Here is a 16,686-nt window from a genome sequence, read left to right on the forward strand (position 1 = left end):
ATACTAAAAGCCTATCATGTGATTAATTGAATAACATGATTAATCAGACACAACTTCTTAAAGTCACATAAAATACTTGCATCTATACATGCAAAAAGTGCAAAAATACAAAAGGTAAACAATTCAATAAAATATATACATGTCTCTATCACATACATATATCTAACTAGAGAGATACATACAAAACTGTTCATAAAATAAAACTTAAAACTACCTATAAAAATGCATGTTAAACTATACCCCTTTACTTCCTAAGTCTTTTCATGTTAAGTAGAGGTTGCATAGGTACCACATCATTCAAGCCCTTCCCCATATTAGCTCTCAGCTTAATAATCCATTTTGTCTCCATTGCTTCTGTCCTGTTTCTTACATCACCCATTCTCATTCCTGGTACATTTTTGGCAATAATGAGAAATTTAAAGACATGTGAAGGTCCCATCTGAGAAGTATGTTTCGCTAATGCATTAGTTAGTATATTATTATTTATATCATAAATATGTTCTCTTATCCTAAATCTAAACATTCTGTCCATTTTCCCTATATAAAATCTGCTACATAGCTGACACACAGCCATGTATACTATATGTTCAGAATTACAATTACCATTGACCCTAAAAACAAAGTCCTTCCCCAAATTTGGATGTTTAAAACTACCTTCTGAGTTAATATACATACAGTGATTGCATTTCCCACATGGGGTAGTGCAATACTTGTCAACCTGTTCTTTCTCACTTTTATCAGGCTAACATAACATCTTATTCATTAGATCTTATACAATTTGGGGGTGGGACCTACAATCTCCCTCACTGCTGGATCCATCATTAATATAGACCAATATTTTCTATATACCCCCAAAATGGGCTTCACATTGTTGGTATACCGAACAGGTACTCTTAACCTACTTTCATTTAAACCATTACTTTTAATATGTCTCTTATTTTGTATACTCTATTCAGAAAAATAAGGTTGGGCTGAAGTTGTTCTCAAAGACCTAACGTTCTCCATAACATTAGTGATGTCCATAGGATTATATCCCTTTTTAATTAATTTACAATCTAATTCTTGCAATTCTGCACCAAAAGCTGTTAAACTGGTATTTAACCTTGATGCCCTCATGCTCTGACCCTTAATGACATTGTTGAACACATATTGGGGATGCATGCTGTTCTTATGTAACAACGTGGTTTTATAACACTCCTTTCTATGTATACTAGTATTTACCTTATTTTCATTGTCAATGGTAATAAGCACATCAAGGAAACTTATTGATTCTCTTGCAAAATTCAGGGTAAACCTTAGAAATGCAGTGGAAGTGTTCAAATATTCATAAAAACAATGCAGTTGATGTTCTTCGTGTTTCACTGTTGTAGTCATCACATTTGGGTTATCTGCCTGCAGGTAGCCCTCAGCCAGCCTGAATACCAGAGTCTTGGGATTTCTGTGTCGGATGCTGCCACTTCTTCCATGATGTCAGGTCATCAGGGGTATAAAACATGCAGCCGACGCCATTACATTAGTCTTTCTTGCCGTGCGGTGCCTGAAGCAGAAGCAGTTCGCAAGTGCCGCTCGACTGACTCCTGAAATTTTCATTTTTCGTTTCAGACCTGAAGTCTTCTGGGTGGCCACGGTGGTGCAGTGGTTAGCATTGCCGCCTCACAGCAAGAGGTTCTCCGGTTCGATCCTCGGCTGGGGTGCCTTCTGTGCGGAGTCTGCATGTCCTCCCTGTGGTCGCGTGGGTTTCCTCCGGGTGCTCTGGTTTCCTCCCACATCCCAAAGGCATGCTGCAGGTGGATTGGACACTCTAAATTGGCCCTAGGTGTGAGTCTGTGCATGTGTGTGCCTTCTGTGGAAGGTTGGGCGCCGGGCTGGCAACTCGACACTGTAAAACTCCACTGCCAATCATGAGCGAACAAGGTGATCCGCTGTGGTGACCCCTAACCGGGAAAAAGTTGAAAGAAGAAGAAGACCTGAAGTCTTCTAAAAGGTAAGCACCCCATTGGGGATCCTTTTTTCTTGTTCTAACCAATGTCAGAAAAAATTAATAATAGTCTTGCCTGTGGAAAGCAAATAGCTCACAGAGATTTTCATTCTTACTGCGTCACCTGTTTAGACCCAGAGTACGATGTCCCTCGCTGTCGGTTTTGTGCCTTGTTCAGCGCCCAAACTATTCGTCGTCAGGCTATTTTTGTAGCTAAATTCTTTCACTGTCAATGTTCATACTCCGAAATGTCTTCGGTAAGCCATCCGGCTACCGATCTTCCAAAAAAACAAAAGGATAAAGACAGAGACAGACCACATAGGTCCAAGGCTGCCGACGACGCTACCGTTAAGCTAGTCGCCAGTCTGCTGGTACTCAGTGAGGCGCTTTTGCAGCCCCTAATACCTGCTTCCACAGATTCGCAGGCCTCTACTGAGAGCCATTCGGAATCCGGTATGCTGCGAGATGCTTCTTCGACTATGGAACCTGCGGATGTCTCTACCTTGGATAGGTCCGGAGCTGCTGTGCAGGCACTGGCTTCTGAGGGTGTTTTCAGGCCTTCCGATCTTCATATTAAACCGACGACTTCCTTTCAAACCAAAAATACTGAATTTCTCAGGCCTAAAGTTCACACTACGCCTGGGAAACCGACGACTAAAGTGCATTCTAAGGTCCGCATGCCACAAAAACAAATAATTAGAATGGCTGAGGACCGCATTACTTTAATTAGGGGTAGGGGAAGTCAGCCTTCCCCCTCAAAAAGACCTAGAACTGATTTTCCTTCTGATTCTTCTGATCAGGAGTCTGATTACTCTGATTCTTCTGATTTCCAAGATATACCCTTATCTGCCTATGAGGATTCTGATGCAGAGGATTCCATTCCCTCTGCTTCCCCTCCAGAGGATTTTTCCTTTGGTGAAACCCTGCACACCCTTAGGGAACATTTCCACTGGGATAGCCAGGACTACTCCCAGTCCAAAAAGAGACGAAGGGAAATTTTAAGCTTGCCTCAGCACAGGCCTCTAGCTATCCCTCCTGTTCTGGAAATTGTAGATGATGTCTTCCTGGAATCCAGCCTTAGCCCCGATACCTTGCCTCCAGCACCCAGGAAACCTGACAGGTACTATAGAGTGCCTAACTCCCACAAATTCCTTTTTAGGAATCCTACTGTGGATCCAGAGACCATTTCCCAGGGACCTAAAGGCATTAAGGCTACAACTGCCAAAAATCCTACCCCTTCGGACAGGGATTCCAGGGCATTAGATAGGTGGGGAAAAAAAGGTATACACCTCTGCTACGTTTGCCATTAGGGCTTTAAATTGCCAGTTTCATGTGTTAAAGTGTCAGCAGCATATTATGGAGCTAATTAAACAAAAAATGTTGTTGATTCCTGATTGTGCAGAACACAAAGATTTACAACAGTTAATGCATTCTGCTAACCAAGTTGGTAAACATACTTTGCAATGTGGGTTTGATGCTTTAGAAGCATCTTGCAGGGCTGCTGTCACTGAGTCTTTTCTTAGAAGACATGGTTGGCTTAAGGAACAAAACTTGCCAGGTCATGTCAAAGCAAAATTACTGGATGCACCATTAAATTAAGAGCATCTATTTGGTAATAAAGCAGAAGAAGTCCTCAAAAGAATGGAGGAGAAAGCTAAATATATGCAAACTGTTAAGGATTTCTTACAAGTACAGCCACCTAGATTCAGTTGGCATTGGCCTTCAAAAAACTGGTATTTTCCAGTCCCTTCTAGGCCTTCTCAGTCCAAACCCATGGGCAGCAGACCACCAAAACTTCAGTCTCAGGCTATGCACAGATCTAGGCAATGGAGTGCTCCCATGTCCAAAACAGGGAGTAGTAAGCCTCCATCCTTTGGTAAAATTGCACAATGACTTATCCTTAACTCTTCCAAGCCTTGCCCAAGTACTTACACCTTTAGGAGGAAAACTTGCACTGCATGCCAAAAATTGGCAATACATTACCCAAGACAAATGGGTTTTAAACACTGTTTCCCAGGGATACAGATTCCAGTTCCACTCACTCCCATCCGTAAGTGGATGGCCAGACCTACCAGCAAATCAGTGGGCAGAGGCCCAAATGCACGTACTTTCTCTTCTCAGTATCAAGGCTATTCAACCTGTCCCAGCAGAACAAAGGGGACAAGGTTTTTACTCCAGACTGTTTCTGGTCCCCAGAAAAGAAAACTCTTGGCATCCTATCCTGGATTTGTCTGTTCTCAACACCTTTTTGGTGGATCCAAAATTCAAAATGTTAACTCTCCAACAGCTGCTTCCTATGCTAGCCAAGGACTCCTGGCTAGCAACCCTAGATTTAAAAGAAGCTTATCTGCACATTCCCATAAGGGAATCTTGCAGAAAATACCTACGCTTCAGAGCAGGCACTGTGCACTATCAGTTCTCTGCACTTCCCTTTGGCTTATCTACTGCATCCAGGGTATTCACAAAGTGCCTAGCTCCAGCCATTGCATATTGCAGGCAGAGAGGAATTAAAATTTACCCATACTTGGACGATTGCCTGATTCAGGCGGGCAGTCAGGAATTGCTACTTCAGCACCTGGCATTTGTAAAGAGACTTCTCACTTCGCTGGGGTACACCATCAATGAAAAGAAATCACACCTGGTACCCAGCCAACAGATTGTATTCCTGGGAGGAAGCTTGAACACAACTTCCCAGATGGCATTCCTCACTCCAGAGAAACAAATTTATTTGACAAACTATTTCAGTCTACTGGCCACCAAAATCCGACTATCTGCAAGAAAATTACTGCAAGCCCTAGGATTCATGGCCTTTTGCATTCTACTAATTCCATATGCAAGACTGCATATGAGGAAACTTCAATGGTGCCTAAAAAGTCTCTGGTCTTAACATTCTCAGGACCTGGAAACAATGATTCCTATCATTCCTTGCCTAAGGACAGAGTTCTTTTGGTGGGCAGAGGCCTGCAACCACAATAGGGGACTCCCTGTCATTCTACCTCCTGCCGCCCAAACCCTAACAGATGCATCAGACTATGCATGGGGGGCTCACATGGCACGGCAGTGCATTCAGGGCAAATGGATCCCAAAGCAAATGCACCTGCATATCAGTCAAAAAGAAATGTTAGCTGTGCAGAATGCTCTGACAGCCTTCAAGGGCCTTATTCTTCCAGGACAACTATTGGTAAAGACAGACAACACCACAGTTACATGGTACATAAACAAGCGGGGGGGGGCATTCCTATCCACACTGCAGACTAGTCATGGCTCTGTGGAACACAGACTTGAGCAACCAAGTGCACTTACAAGCTCAATTCCTGCCAGGCAAACTAAATTCACTGACAGACGACTTAAGCAGAAATCTCATGGATCCACACGAGTGGAAACTGGAACCCAAAATATTCAAGCTTTTGAGGAACAGGTGGGAGGCACCAGAGGTGGACCTTTTTGCTTCCCCTCAGAACTATCAATTGAGCAAATATTGCACCAGAACTCCCCACAGCCAGGCTTGGAAAGTGGATGCCCTCTCCTTCACCTGGGAAAGCCTCTCAGTCTATGCCTTTCCCCTCTGCCACTCCTCTCGAAGGTTCTAATAAAAATCAAACAGGACAAGCCAAGGACAATTCTGATTGCACCAGACTGGCAACACCAGCACTGGTACCCTCTTTTGCACAGTATGACAGTGCTACAACCATGGCATCTGCCTCAGACTCCTTTCCTGCTGTCCCAGCAGGCAGGCCAAATTCTGCGCCCTCAGCTACAGACCCTGAACCTTACAGCCTTGCTAATCTCCTGAATTCAACACCAGCAAACCTCAGTAAGCAGGTGCTGGATGTCATTCTCGAGGCAAGGAGGCCTAGTATTAGAAAATCCTATTCTGAAAAATGGAAAAGATACTGTTCCTGGAGTCAGTCTCAGGGAATGGGCACAACTGTGCCCAGCTTACCTCATATACTAGATTACTTAACAGAAATGCTCCACAAAGGCCTATCCTTCTCTTCAATTAAGATCCATGCCTCTGCCATCTCATTGTTATACTGAGCCACCCCTCTTCTCTCATCCTCTGGTAAAACAGTTCCTGAGAGGAGCCAAAAATTTAAGACCCCCCCCCCCCCCAGGAGAGCTCTAACTCCAGCCTGGGATCTTAACTTTGTATTAGAAAAGCTCCCACTTCTACCCTTAAATTCCTCTCATGGAAAACAGCTTTACTTCTAGCCATCACTTCAGCAAGAAGAGTGTTTAAATTGCAGGCCCTTATGGCAGTGGAACCCTTCGTTATCTTCCATGCAGACAGGGTTTCCCTTAGGACTAACCCATCCTTTATGCCCAAGGTGGTGTCTAGTGTGGCTTTAAACCAGTCCATTCATTTGCCAACCTTTTTTCCTAATCCTCAGAATAAAGGGGAAAGGATCCTGCATTCCCTGGACATGCACAGGCAGCTTAGGTTCTATCTGGACAGGACTAAACCGCTCAGAAAATCTGACCAGCTGATAGTCAGCTATGCTGCAGGGGTAGTGGGCAAGGCCATTTCAAAGCAAACCATTTCTAAATGGATAGCACACTGCATCAATTTCTGCTACAAGCACCATGGGAAACCCACCCCCACAGAGGATCTGAACTCATTCCACTAAGGCTACATCTAACTCTACAGCATTTCCCAGGGGAGTCCCTACCAGGAACATCCTGGAAGCTGCACCTGGAGCTCTGTACACACTTTCACCAAGCACTACCACTTGCCTATATTTTCTAAATCCAGAGCTGGATTTGCCATAGCAGTCGTACAGGGCTTGATTGCCAGCCCTAATGCTTCATAACTTCCTCCACCCTTCCTTAGCTTTGGGAATCAACCCAAATGTGATGACTGCAACAGTGAAACACGAAGAACATAGTACAGTTGTGTACACTTACCATAAATGTAGATGTTCGAGTGTATTCACTGTTGCAGTCCTGGTTACCCTCCCTCCAGCCCCCTGACTTCTCTTGATTTCTTTCCTATCCTTTTTGTCTGGCATGTCTTATATCATTGGTGTTTGTTTTTTGCTGTGGGTATTACATACCATGTAATTGCTTCCTATTTTGGAGGCACCTGACATCTGGGGCAAGAAAAACTGATGTAATGGTATCGGCTGCATGTTTTATACCCCTGACGACCTGACGTCATGGAAGAAGCGACAGCATCTGATGCAGAAATCCCAAGGCTCTGGTATTCAGGCTGGCTGAGGGCTACCTGCAGGCAGATAACCCAAATGTGATGACTGCAATAGTGAATACATTCGAACATCTACATTTATGGTAAGTGTAGACAACTTACTTTCTTCATTGCCTTCCTATAAAACGAAAAGGTCTTCTACAAATCTACGGTATAACTTCACTTTCATTCTATATGGGCCTTCTAATATGTACTGCTTTTCCCATACCACCATGACTAGGTTGGCATAGTTATTGGCACATGACGTACCCATAACTACGCCATCCGTCTGCCAATACACCTGTTCATCAAACACAAAAATATTGTGCTCTAATATCACCTCCATCAGAAAGGTGTACAAGTCAATATTACTTCCATCTAGTTGTGTCTTCTGTAAGAAGGATCTTAACATCTCTATGCCCTTTAAATTTGGAATTTTAGTAAACAAGGATTGAACATCCATTGTAACCATTAAAATACCTGTAGATAGTTTCCCTTTGCAATATTTATATAAACCACTGACAAAATTTTTAGTATCTTTCACTGCAACCTCATATAAATCTAAATAGGGTCTAAACATTTTCTCTAAAAATATGGACAATGGTTCAGTGCTCCAACCCCCTCCCGAAAAAATAGGTCTCATTGGTGGATCTTCAGCATTCTTATGGACCTTAGGTAAACCTTGTATACTTGGTAGTAGTACTGGATTGTGAACTGTAAAATATTGTAACAACTTACGAGTCTATCAAACCTAGTGTCAAACATTCAGCTAAAGCACAATTTATACTATGTACCATTTTTTCTACATACGGCATTTGCGTTGTTACCTCACAGCCGTTCGATTCTCGGCTTGGCTTGGGAGTGCCTTCTGTGTGGAGTCTGCATGTCCTCTCCGCAGTTGGGTAGCGTTCGAAAGACATGCTTGCGAAAATGGGCGTGCCTTCGTTGAAGGTTGGGCATCGAGCTGGCACCTCAGCGTTTCGTAAAAATTCTACTGCCAATCATTAGCGGACCGGAGTTCTGCTGTGGCGACCCCTTACCGGGAAAAAGCCGAAAGACAAACAACCATTTTTTTCTACATCAATCATGGTTATCTTGCTATATATCTCTGTATCATTCAAAAATTCTCTCATTTTATTAAAATAATAAATACGGTCCATCACTACAATGAGCCTCCCCTTTATCAGCTGGGCGAATACACATATAGATTTATCATTTTGTAAGTCAAACAAAGCCATTCTCTCTTCAGTTGTCATATTAAAAAAGTGACTTCTATGAAAGCTAACATCATTGTAAAATAATTTATAAATATCATCAATGCATGCTTTCTCAAATGTTGTTAAAACAATATTATTATTGGGAACAAATGAACTTGGTTTAGAAAAAACATCCATGCAAACTTCAGAACGGTCATTAATAGCATGGCTATTATCAGTTTCAAAAATGCTTTTTAAAGTCACTAACATCAGAAAAGTTTTCAAATCAAATATTATATCTGTGATGTCCGTCTTCTGAGAAGGTATAAATGTAAGTCCCTTACTGAGAATCTGTAGCTCACCCTTCAATAACAGCTTACTGGAAATGTTCCATACAATCAGGTCTGACTCTGCCTCTTTTTGCATGTATCTTCAGATGCAAGTATGTTATGTGACTTTAAGAAGTTGTGTCTGATTAATTAATCATGTTATTCAATTAATCACGATAGGTTTTTAATGTCTGATGAAGCAGTAATGATTACTGTGAAAGCACTTACTATCGAATAAATTGTTGGTTTGTTTGCTGTTTGCATTGCCTCACCTATTTTTGCTACAAGTGGGATTTCTCTCTGTTGATCATAATGCCCAAGGACTGGAAAAGGTAAAATATGAAGTCTGTGGCTTGAAGCAGTAGACACCTGGTGGGGGCGGAGACGAGCCAGTTGTCTAGCTGTGGAAACACTCGGAATCTACATAGCCTCAAGTGAACTGTTACCGCTGCCATGCATTTGATGAACACCCTGCGGGCTGTGATGAGACCAAAGGGCAGCACTGTTAACTGGAAATGACTGGAAGGACTAGAAGGAACCTTCTGGAGTGTTTGTCCATCTTTATGTGGTAATAGGTGTCCTGAAGGTCTATAGAGCACATCCAATCATTCTCCTCTAGAAAGGAAAGGATAGATTGAACCATGACCATCCGGAATTTTGTTTGTTGAACAAACTTGTTCAGAAGGCTGAGATCTAAAATTGGTCTCCAGTCCCCTGTCTTTTTTGGCACTAAAAAGAATCTCGAATAAAATCCGGATCCACTTTGGTCTGGTGGGACTTCTATGGCTGCTTGGTCTCTCTGAATGGGTGGAACATTGGGGACTCTTTTTGGTGACTTTGGGAAGAGAGTAAAGGGGCTGTGGTAACCTCTGGTGATAATTCTCTGCTCCCAAGAATCTGAAGATATCAAAGGCCAGGCTGTCTGCTGCAGCAAAAATCTTCCCCTGACTGGCTCCACAGATAAGCAGTTGGGCCTGCATTCGAGAACGCTGATATGACTGTCCAGAGAAGGAGTTTTTGGAGCCCTCATTCCGTGGACCTCCTCTGCCATGGGGAGGGTGTCTTCAATTAGAATTCTTCCCTCTGCCCCGAGAGGCGTATTCATCACATGTGTTCTGAAAAGGCCTGTGGGACTTTTTGAACCACATTTTTCCACTCCACTGATTCCTAGAATAGGATAATTGAGTAGAGAAACAAATGCCCACAATAGAAAGGGTCTTTCCATTTTTTTCACACCTGGCTAGTCTGTCTTTAACTTTGGGGCCAAACAAGGAAGATCTGTCAATAGGAGTATTGATGAAGGAAGACTTAAAAGGTTCCCCAAAGTCACATAAGCGCATCCAGGCATGGCGCCTTATGGCAATGCCTGAACCTGCTGCCCTAGTCATTCCTTCGGCTGCATGAGCAATGAGCCGCATGGACGAGTTTGATATAGACTCCTGGGTGGCAAGCTGAGAGGCAACTTTATCCTGCTTCTGGTCAGACACAGCTCTGGCGTGGGTATCTGATAGCTCCTTTATCAGATCCCTTTGGAGTCTAGTGGTGTGTGCCATGAAATTCAAGGACCTAAGAGCGAAGGTTGATGTTGCATACATCCGCTTCCCAAACCTGTCCATCATCCAAGAGGAGGATAGACGGTAGAACTCTCCTCGGCAAGTTCCTTTTCGGTGGCCGCCACCACCACCATGGCATCTATTGCTCTACCCTTTCCCCAATGTGGTTGGTCTTCTGGCACTGATAAAATTTTGTCTGGTCTTTGAGGGATCATCTCTATGGAATCAGGAGCCTTCCATGCCCACTGAACAATAAGCTTAATAAGGTCGTCAGCTGGTGGGGTCACCCAGGAAGTAGATGGTTGAGCACCGAAAGCCTGCTAGAACACAGATTCCTCAGAGGATGGGTTTGAGGGCTTGAAATCACCCCTCTGTTTTAAGATTTCTAGGATGTCCCCAAATGAGACTTTTTCAGGGGGCTGACCAGGGGGAACCCTTCCCTTCATTGTAGTCTGTGTCTTCCATGACAGATTCTTCTGGAGAATCTAGATACTTCCTCTTGCAAGTCTTTTTATGGGGTGGCTCCTCAGTGGGAATCTCTGAGGAAGACTACAAAGAAGAGGGGCCCTAAACAGGGATGTCTTGCCGCTTTGGTGCCCACTGTCCCGACGTGAGAGATGGTGGCAGCTGCGAATCAGAGGGTACATGTATGTGACACTCTGAGGTAGATGGCTGCAGCTGAGAGCCTGCTGAGGCTAAAGCTGTGTCCATGATCTGGAAGGCTGGAACCAGGAAACACAACCTCAAAACCGGAGTCACACCCTGCTCCGGAGGACTGCCCTCTGAAACAGGAGCCAGGGAAGAGTCCGAAAGGGTCAGAGCTATAAGAGCCAAGGACTGCTCCAAGCAAACAATCGGTACTGTACTGGAGCCCTCAGAACCAAGCTATGGTCCTGAGAGTCTGTCAGTTTCGAGGGAGCCGAAGACATCAGAGCCGAACTCGGTACCGAAGAAGCAGCTTCTGTTGGCACCTTAACAGTTGGAACTGGGGTAATCAAAGTGCTGAGCTCCGAACGTAAAAAGGAGGTCAGAGGAGGAAAATCAGGAGGAGTTCTTGGAGGAAAAAACCTTGATTGCAGAGGGGAGAGAGGTTTGAGCGGGCGCTGGAAGCCCCCTGGTCACAAAAAGCTGATCTACTAATCTCACCACATCTACTTCGGAAAGACTTTAGTTGAAGGGACCGACATCCCTGAGGGAGTCTCTGGCCTATCCAAAAATGGACTGGGAAGCTGACCCAGAAAGAGGTCCATGGAAGGGGAATATCTTATTCTGGCAGATGCATATGTTTCTAGCTTTGGCACCATATGCTGCGAAGCAGAAGGAGAAGTCGGGACCAAGGATATCAAGGATGCTGGTGCCGATGAAATTGTCAGTGCTGAGACTACCATGGTCAGTGCCAAAGAAACTGTCGGTGCCGAGTTTGTCAAAGTCAGTGACGAAGCCTTTGGCACCGAGGGGGACAAGACTACCTGTGCCAAAGGCCATTTTGCAATTATTTTAGAACTTTACTCTTAAGTTCCAAAGAGACTGATGGAACCAGAGACTTCTGTCTTTTGGAATCCGGTGCAGATGGTGAGCCCGGTACTGAGTGACTTGACTTCTCTATTTATGTTCGATTTTTGAGAACTCTGGCTTAGACAGGACTTCATCAAAGGAGGACTATAATAACCCTTTCAAACTCAACTTATTTTGGCACTCTGCCAGAGTTTTAGCACTGAAACCCTAGCAGATCTTGCAATTAGTCTCTAAATCGGGTGCACCCAAACAATAGACGCACAAAAGATGCCCAACTGAATTGGGCATCTTTCTTCCACAGTCTTGGCACTGCTTAAAGCCTGATGTGCCTTTCTGCTTTTCCGCCATCTTTAAGAAGAAACACGCGCACGCACACACACACACACACACACACACACACAGTACAAACAGAGAACATACTAACAATGATAGGAAAACATACCAAAAAAATGGTAAGAGGAGAGGGGGAAATACCAACGATGGTACTAAATAGATTATCTAAGAGGTAAAAAGGGGGGGGGGGGGATTACCAACAATAGTAATCCGGAATACCATTAGGTAAGAAGGGTAGAATGATTTACAGACATGCAATAAAATAACTATAAAACTATAACTAGTTTAACAAACAAAGAGAACAGATTTCAAGAAAATGTATAAATTCATAGATTAGTACTAGGCCAACTGCCTTTGTGGATCATTTTAAGCCTAGGTAATTGCCCCATGTGAGAATCAAACCCTGCACCTTGTGTCTATAAGGTAAATACCTTAATCATTATGCCAACCGTCCCTCTATGTATGTAATTAAAGCTCTTAGCTAGAGAGTATCCGCTGATGCTTCTAGTTATTAGAGCGGCAAATGAGATCTGGGGTAATAGAGAGAGGGGGGCATTATGGGTAGAGTCTTAGCTTGAGAGTTTTTTAGCTAGCATAGGCTGTATAACTGCCGAGCTGGTTTCAAGTGGTTGGAACTGAGTCCCATTCATCAAGAATGAATGAAAATTGACAACATCAGATAAACAGTTCCTACAGTTACTTCTGTCTTTTTATGTCAGTAAACCAAAGCAGACCTTTATCCACACAAACCTAGTTGTTGCCTCTTCTTTCTTTAAAAATGTGTCAACTAAGAATTATCTGTGAAACAGTGACCTGGACCACCCTTCACAAATTCTCCATGCCTTATAAATTGTACATATGGTACAGAAGCAGGGCAGATGTAGTCACTGCAGTTTATCAAGGTACAATTTAACTTCTTCCTTCTATTCCAGGGTCAGCTACCTCTTGGACAACAAACTGCTTTAAAGAACTTTTCATGTATAAAGAATTATATTGCAGCATTTATCCTTATGATGAATTTAGCACAGTTGTATGAATATACACATAACAGTAAATGTTCAAACGATAGAATTACTGCTGCAGTATATATTTACTTCCTCCGCCTTCCCTCTTTGTTTCCATAGCTCACCCTCCTCTTCTAGAGGTTGTGTATAGGATTAGGAAATGAGGCTGGGGTTTCTTGCCTGAGGTAGGTCCCCTTCCCCGGATGAGAGAAGGGAGTGCTCTTTTCTTACAGGCCCTACCCTCCAAGGGCAGCTGGAGAGATTAAAGCTTACTATCACCTATTCCATGATTCGTCTGGGCTTTTAGGCACACTTGTTGAAGACATGTTTTAATGAAAAGGAGCAGATGATTCAGGTTGCTGTGCCCTTTACTGTCACATATCACACTGATGTCATCAGTGTGGTGGAGTCAGACTTTTTAGTGCCCTAGCAGGTCTGTCTGGAAGGAGCAGATGTCTCTCTGTTGGCACATGCAATGAATTGTACTGCAACAGTGATCTTGATATTCACCAATACACTGCTGTGGTCAGTATGCTTACATATCTGTGCTTCATGTGCTTGTAACTGTGTTTATAAACTAATTAGATGATGAACTTGCAGATAAACTTCTATTTGGCTTGGACAACTTTTATTTATTATTCTTTATTTATTTGTCATTTGTTAACCGGGTTAGTCCAACTGAGCCAGTGGCCCGTTTTCAGTGGAGACCCGAGCAGGAAATCTCCAAATTACAATACAGGACAGTACAATTTGTGAAAACATTTCAAAAGAAAAAATGTACATTACAGGAAGTACAAATTTTAGACAAAAAAGAAAACTGTAAATTACAATGCTTAGTTAAAAAAGAAATGTTTTGTAGTAATTTACAGGCAGATCTACAGATGAGTATACACATTTGACGTTACACTTAGGTTACAAAAGGAGTCAATGAAGACAGCTTAGGCAGCAATAAGTGAGATAGCAAAGGTGTGGGGGGAGCAGGGGGGGTTAAGTGGGATCTTGGCAAAGGCAGGCACTAGTATTTAGGAGGACATTTTTGAGTTTGGTTATAAAGAGATTTGTGCTAGTAATGGTTCTGATGTTATGGGCAAGCTTGTTCCAAGCCTGGTATATACTGTTTTTGTAAAGAAGTGAGAGTATGGGAGGGGGGTTGTATAAGAAAATTAGGGAGGAGAGTGAGGGACAGGCTATGGGATTAGAAAGTAGAGAGTGTGTGAGTTGCAACTGGGAGAGAAGCAGGTGTTGGGGAAAAATCTAGCCAGCGAAGTTGTTTTGAAACAAGGCAGTGATGTGATTTGTAACGTTGGTTACTGGCAAATCTTGCAACACTGTAATAGGTTTGACGGAGTTTGACTAAAAGGGTGGATTGTGTAAAGATAGGAGAGGCGTATCGTAGACAAGGAAGGAGGAAAGCCTGAGCTAAAGTTTGTTTGGAGTCAGGGGCAAGGTATTTTTTATATCTGTATTGTAAGCCGAGTTTCTGATTTGTCTTTTTGATACAGTGTTGTATATGGGTATCAGATTTCAATTAGTCATCGATTATAATACCAAGAAGCTTTGTATGTGGGTCTGCTTGAATGATGGTGTTATTAAGAGAAGAAATGGTGAAGGTTGTTTTGAGGTGAGAGAAGGATTTGGGAAGAACGAGTAAAAGTTTTGTTTTCTAGGGGTTAAGTGTTAGTTTGTTGTCAGTTAGCCATTTTTCTACAGACAGAAAGCTTTGTTGAGTGGTAGGGAGGAGATTAGAAATGTTGTCAGAACAGGTGATAAGAGTGGAGTCATCCGCATATTGTATCGGTGTGTAGTTGGTTGATGAAAACATTAAATAGTAGAGGGCCAAGGATGGAGCCTTGAGAGGGACCCCATTATTGATGGGTAAGAAAGGGGAGCAGGTGGACTGCCATCTTACTGACTGTTTACTGTTAATGAGATAGCTAGAGAACCATTTAATAGTAGAAGAGGATAGGTTGAGATCAGATAGTTTATCCAGAAGTTTAGAATGAGAGACATTATCAAAAGCTTTTGAGAGGTCAAGAAAGAGACAAGAAACAAGTAGATTTTTGTCTCTGGTTTCGGCAACAGTATGAGTAAAGGATAGAAGGACAGTGGATGTACTATGATGGGGTCTGAATCCATGCTGAATGAGGGTTAGGAGGTTTTCATTTATTAGGTCCGTGAGTAACTGTGTGTGTGTGCATTTTTCTAGGAGCTTAGATAGTGGGGAAAGGATAGCAATAGGTCTGTGTAATGGAATGGTGCAAAAAGATTTCCATATGTCTGGGACTGTAGATTCCTGTGTAGATCTATTAATCAAAATGGAAACAGGGTAGGCTATTAAGTGAGCAGCTAATTTAAGAAAGAGGGGACGAAGGTTGTCAATTTTGTGATTTTAAATTTTTAAAATTTTCAGCTGTTTAGCTTGTTTCTCAAAATACAGTCTATAATTAATTTTTTTTTTCTGCAGATTATTACGTCTATTCAGATTCACTGCCTAAGGATTGCCAGGATTCTGTTACAACTGTAGAGGAACAGTTGCTCTTTGAAGCTTCATATCCAGATATTGTAGTTACATTCCAAAAGGAAAAAGCAGATGCTGAAACAAAGAAAATGACCAGTAAGTATTTCCTGATTCTACATCACAAAAAGTCAATTTTGCCTTTATTTTGATGTTATTTATGGGACCATTAATTTCTACCTTAATGTTAGACATTCTTTTTTCTAGGAAATGGATCTATATTTCATTGAACAGAATTAGGAATTTGTAACATCTGTGTAAAATATGAAAGATACAGTTTGTTTTGAGAGTTGACAGATTTGTCTGCCAGCAAAGATTAGTTAGCCTGAATTTTGTATTTCAGAAATAAGTCAGATCCTTTGCCATTGATGGTGGAGCGCTGACATTCGCACATATGATCAGTGTCTGAGTATGGCTAAGGAGCAGACATAAAGAGCTAGGGCTGAGTGTGTGTCGTCTGTTGAAAACTAGGAAATTAGCTGTGGGTGTGGCTATCCATAATTTCTTAGAGCACACTGAGATGGCATATTCATTGCATAAATATGTCACAGTGGTTCTACTTCAAAACTACGAAAATCCACATTACCGAAAACGGCATCACCGAAACCTGACTTTAACAAAGGAACACAATGCCGAAGGATTTCACAGGGTAAGTATCTAGGAGGCCAACAAAGGGAAATTTGCCTTTTTCCCCCTCTGTAGTGTGATCCCAGAGTTAGTATATTTAGTTGGGGGCAGCCCCCCACACTGGGAGGTGTGGGTGGCATAGCCCCCCCCCCAACAGGGTGGGTTTGAGGTAGGGCTGTGTGTTTCATTGTTAAATAGTGGCCAGTTGGTTACTTACCCTGTGAAATCTTTCTGCATTGTGTTCCCTTCTTTAAAGGCAGGTTTCAGCGATGTCATCTTGGTGATGATGTCTTCGGTAATGTGGGTTTTCATTGTTTTGAAGTAGACATCACAGTAAGGCCAGGTTTGGATACATTGAACATTCTGCATGCAGGCCTAATCAAGGACGGTTGGGGCATATAAGGAAAAAAATCCAAGTCAAACACAGATGACTGCCATCTAGCACCAAACA

At 42.7% G+C, this 16,686-nt stretch overlaps 1 protein-coding gene across 2 annotated transcripts in view; it reads left to right on the top strand.

Moving 5' to 3' along the window:
• Positions 1–16,686, top strand: part of GEN1 (GEN1 Holliday junction 5' flap endonuclease) — a 911,226-nt gene that overhangs the window by 881,757 nt on the left and 12,783 nt on the right. For both annotated transcript variants that reach the window (XM_044064875.1, XM_044064884.1), the window contains exon 13: positions 15,558–15,707. In XM_044064875.1, coding sequence (XP_043920810.1) covers positions 15,558–15,707 — 150 coding nt within the window. The remainder of the gene's footprint in view (positions 1–15,557; positions 15,708–16,686) is intronic.

Source organism: Protopterus annectens, chromosome 1.part0, assembly GCF_019279795.1.
Source record: "Protopterus annectens isolate FY-2018-M chromosome 1.part0, PAN1.0, whole genome shotgun sequence".
NCBI lineage: Eukaryota > Metazoa > Chordata > Ceratodontiformes > Protopteridae > Protopterus > Protopterus annectens.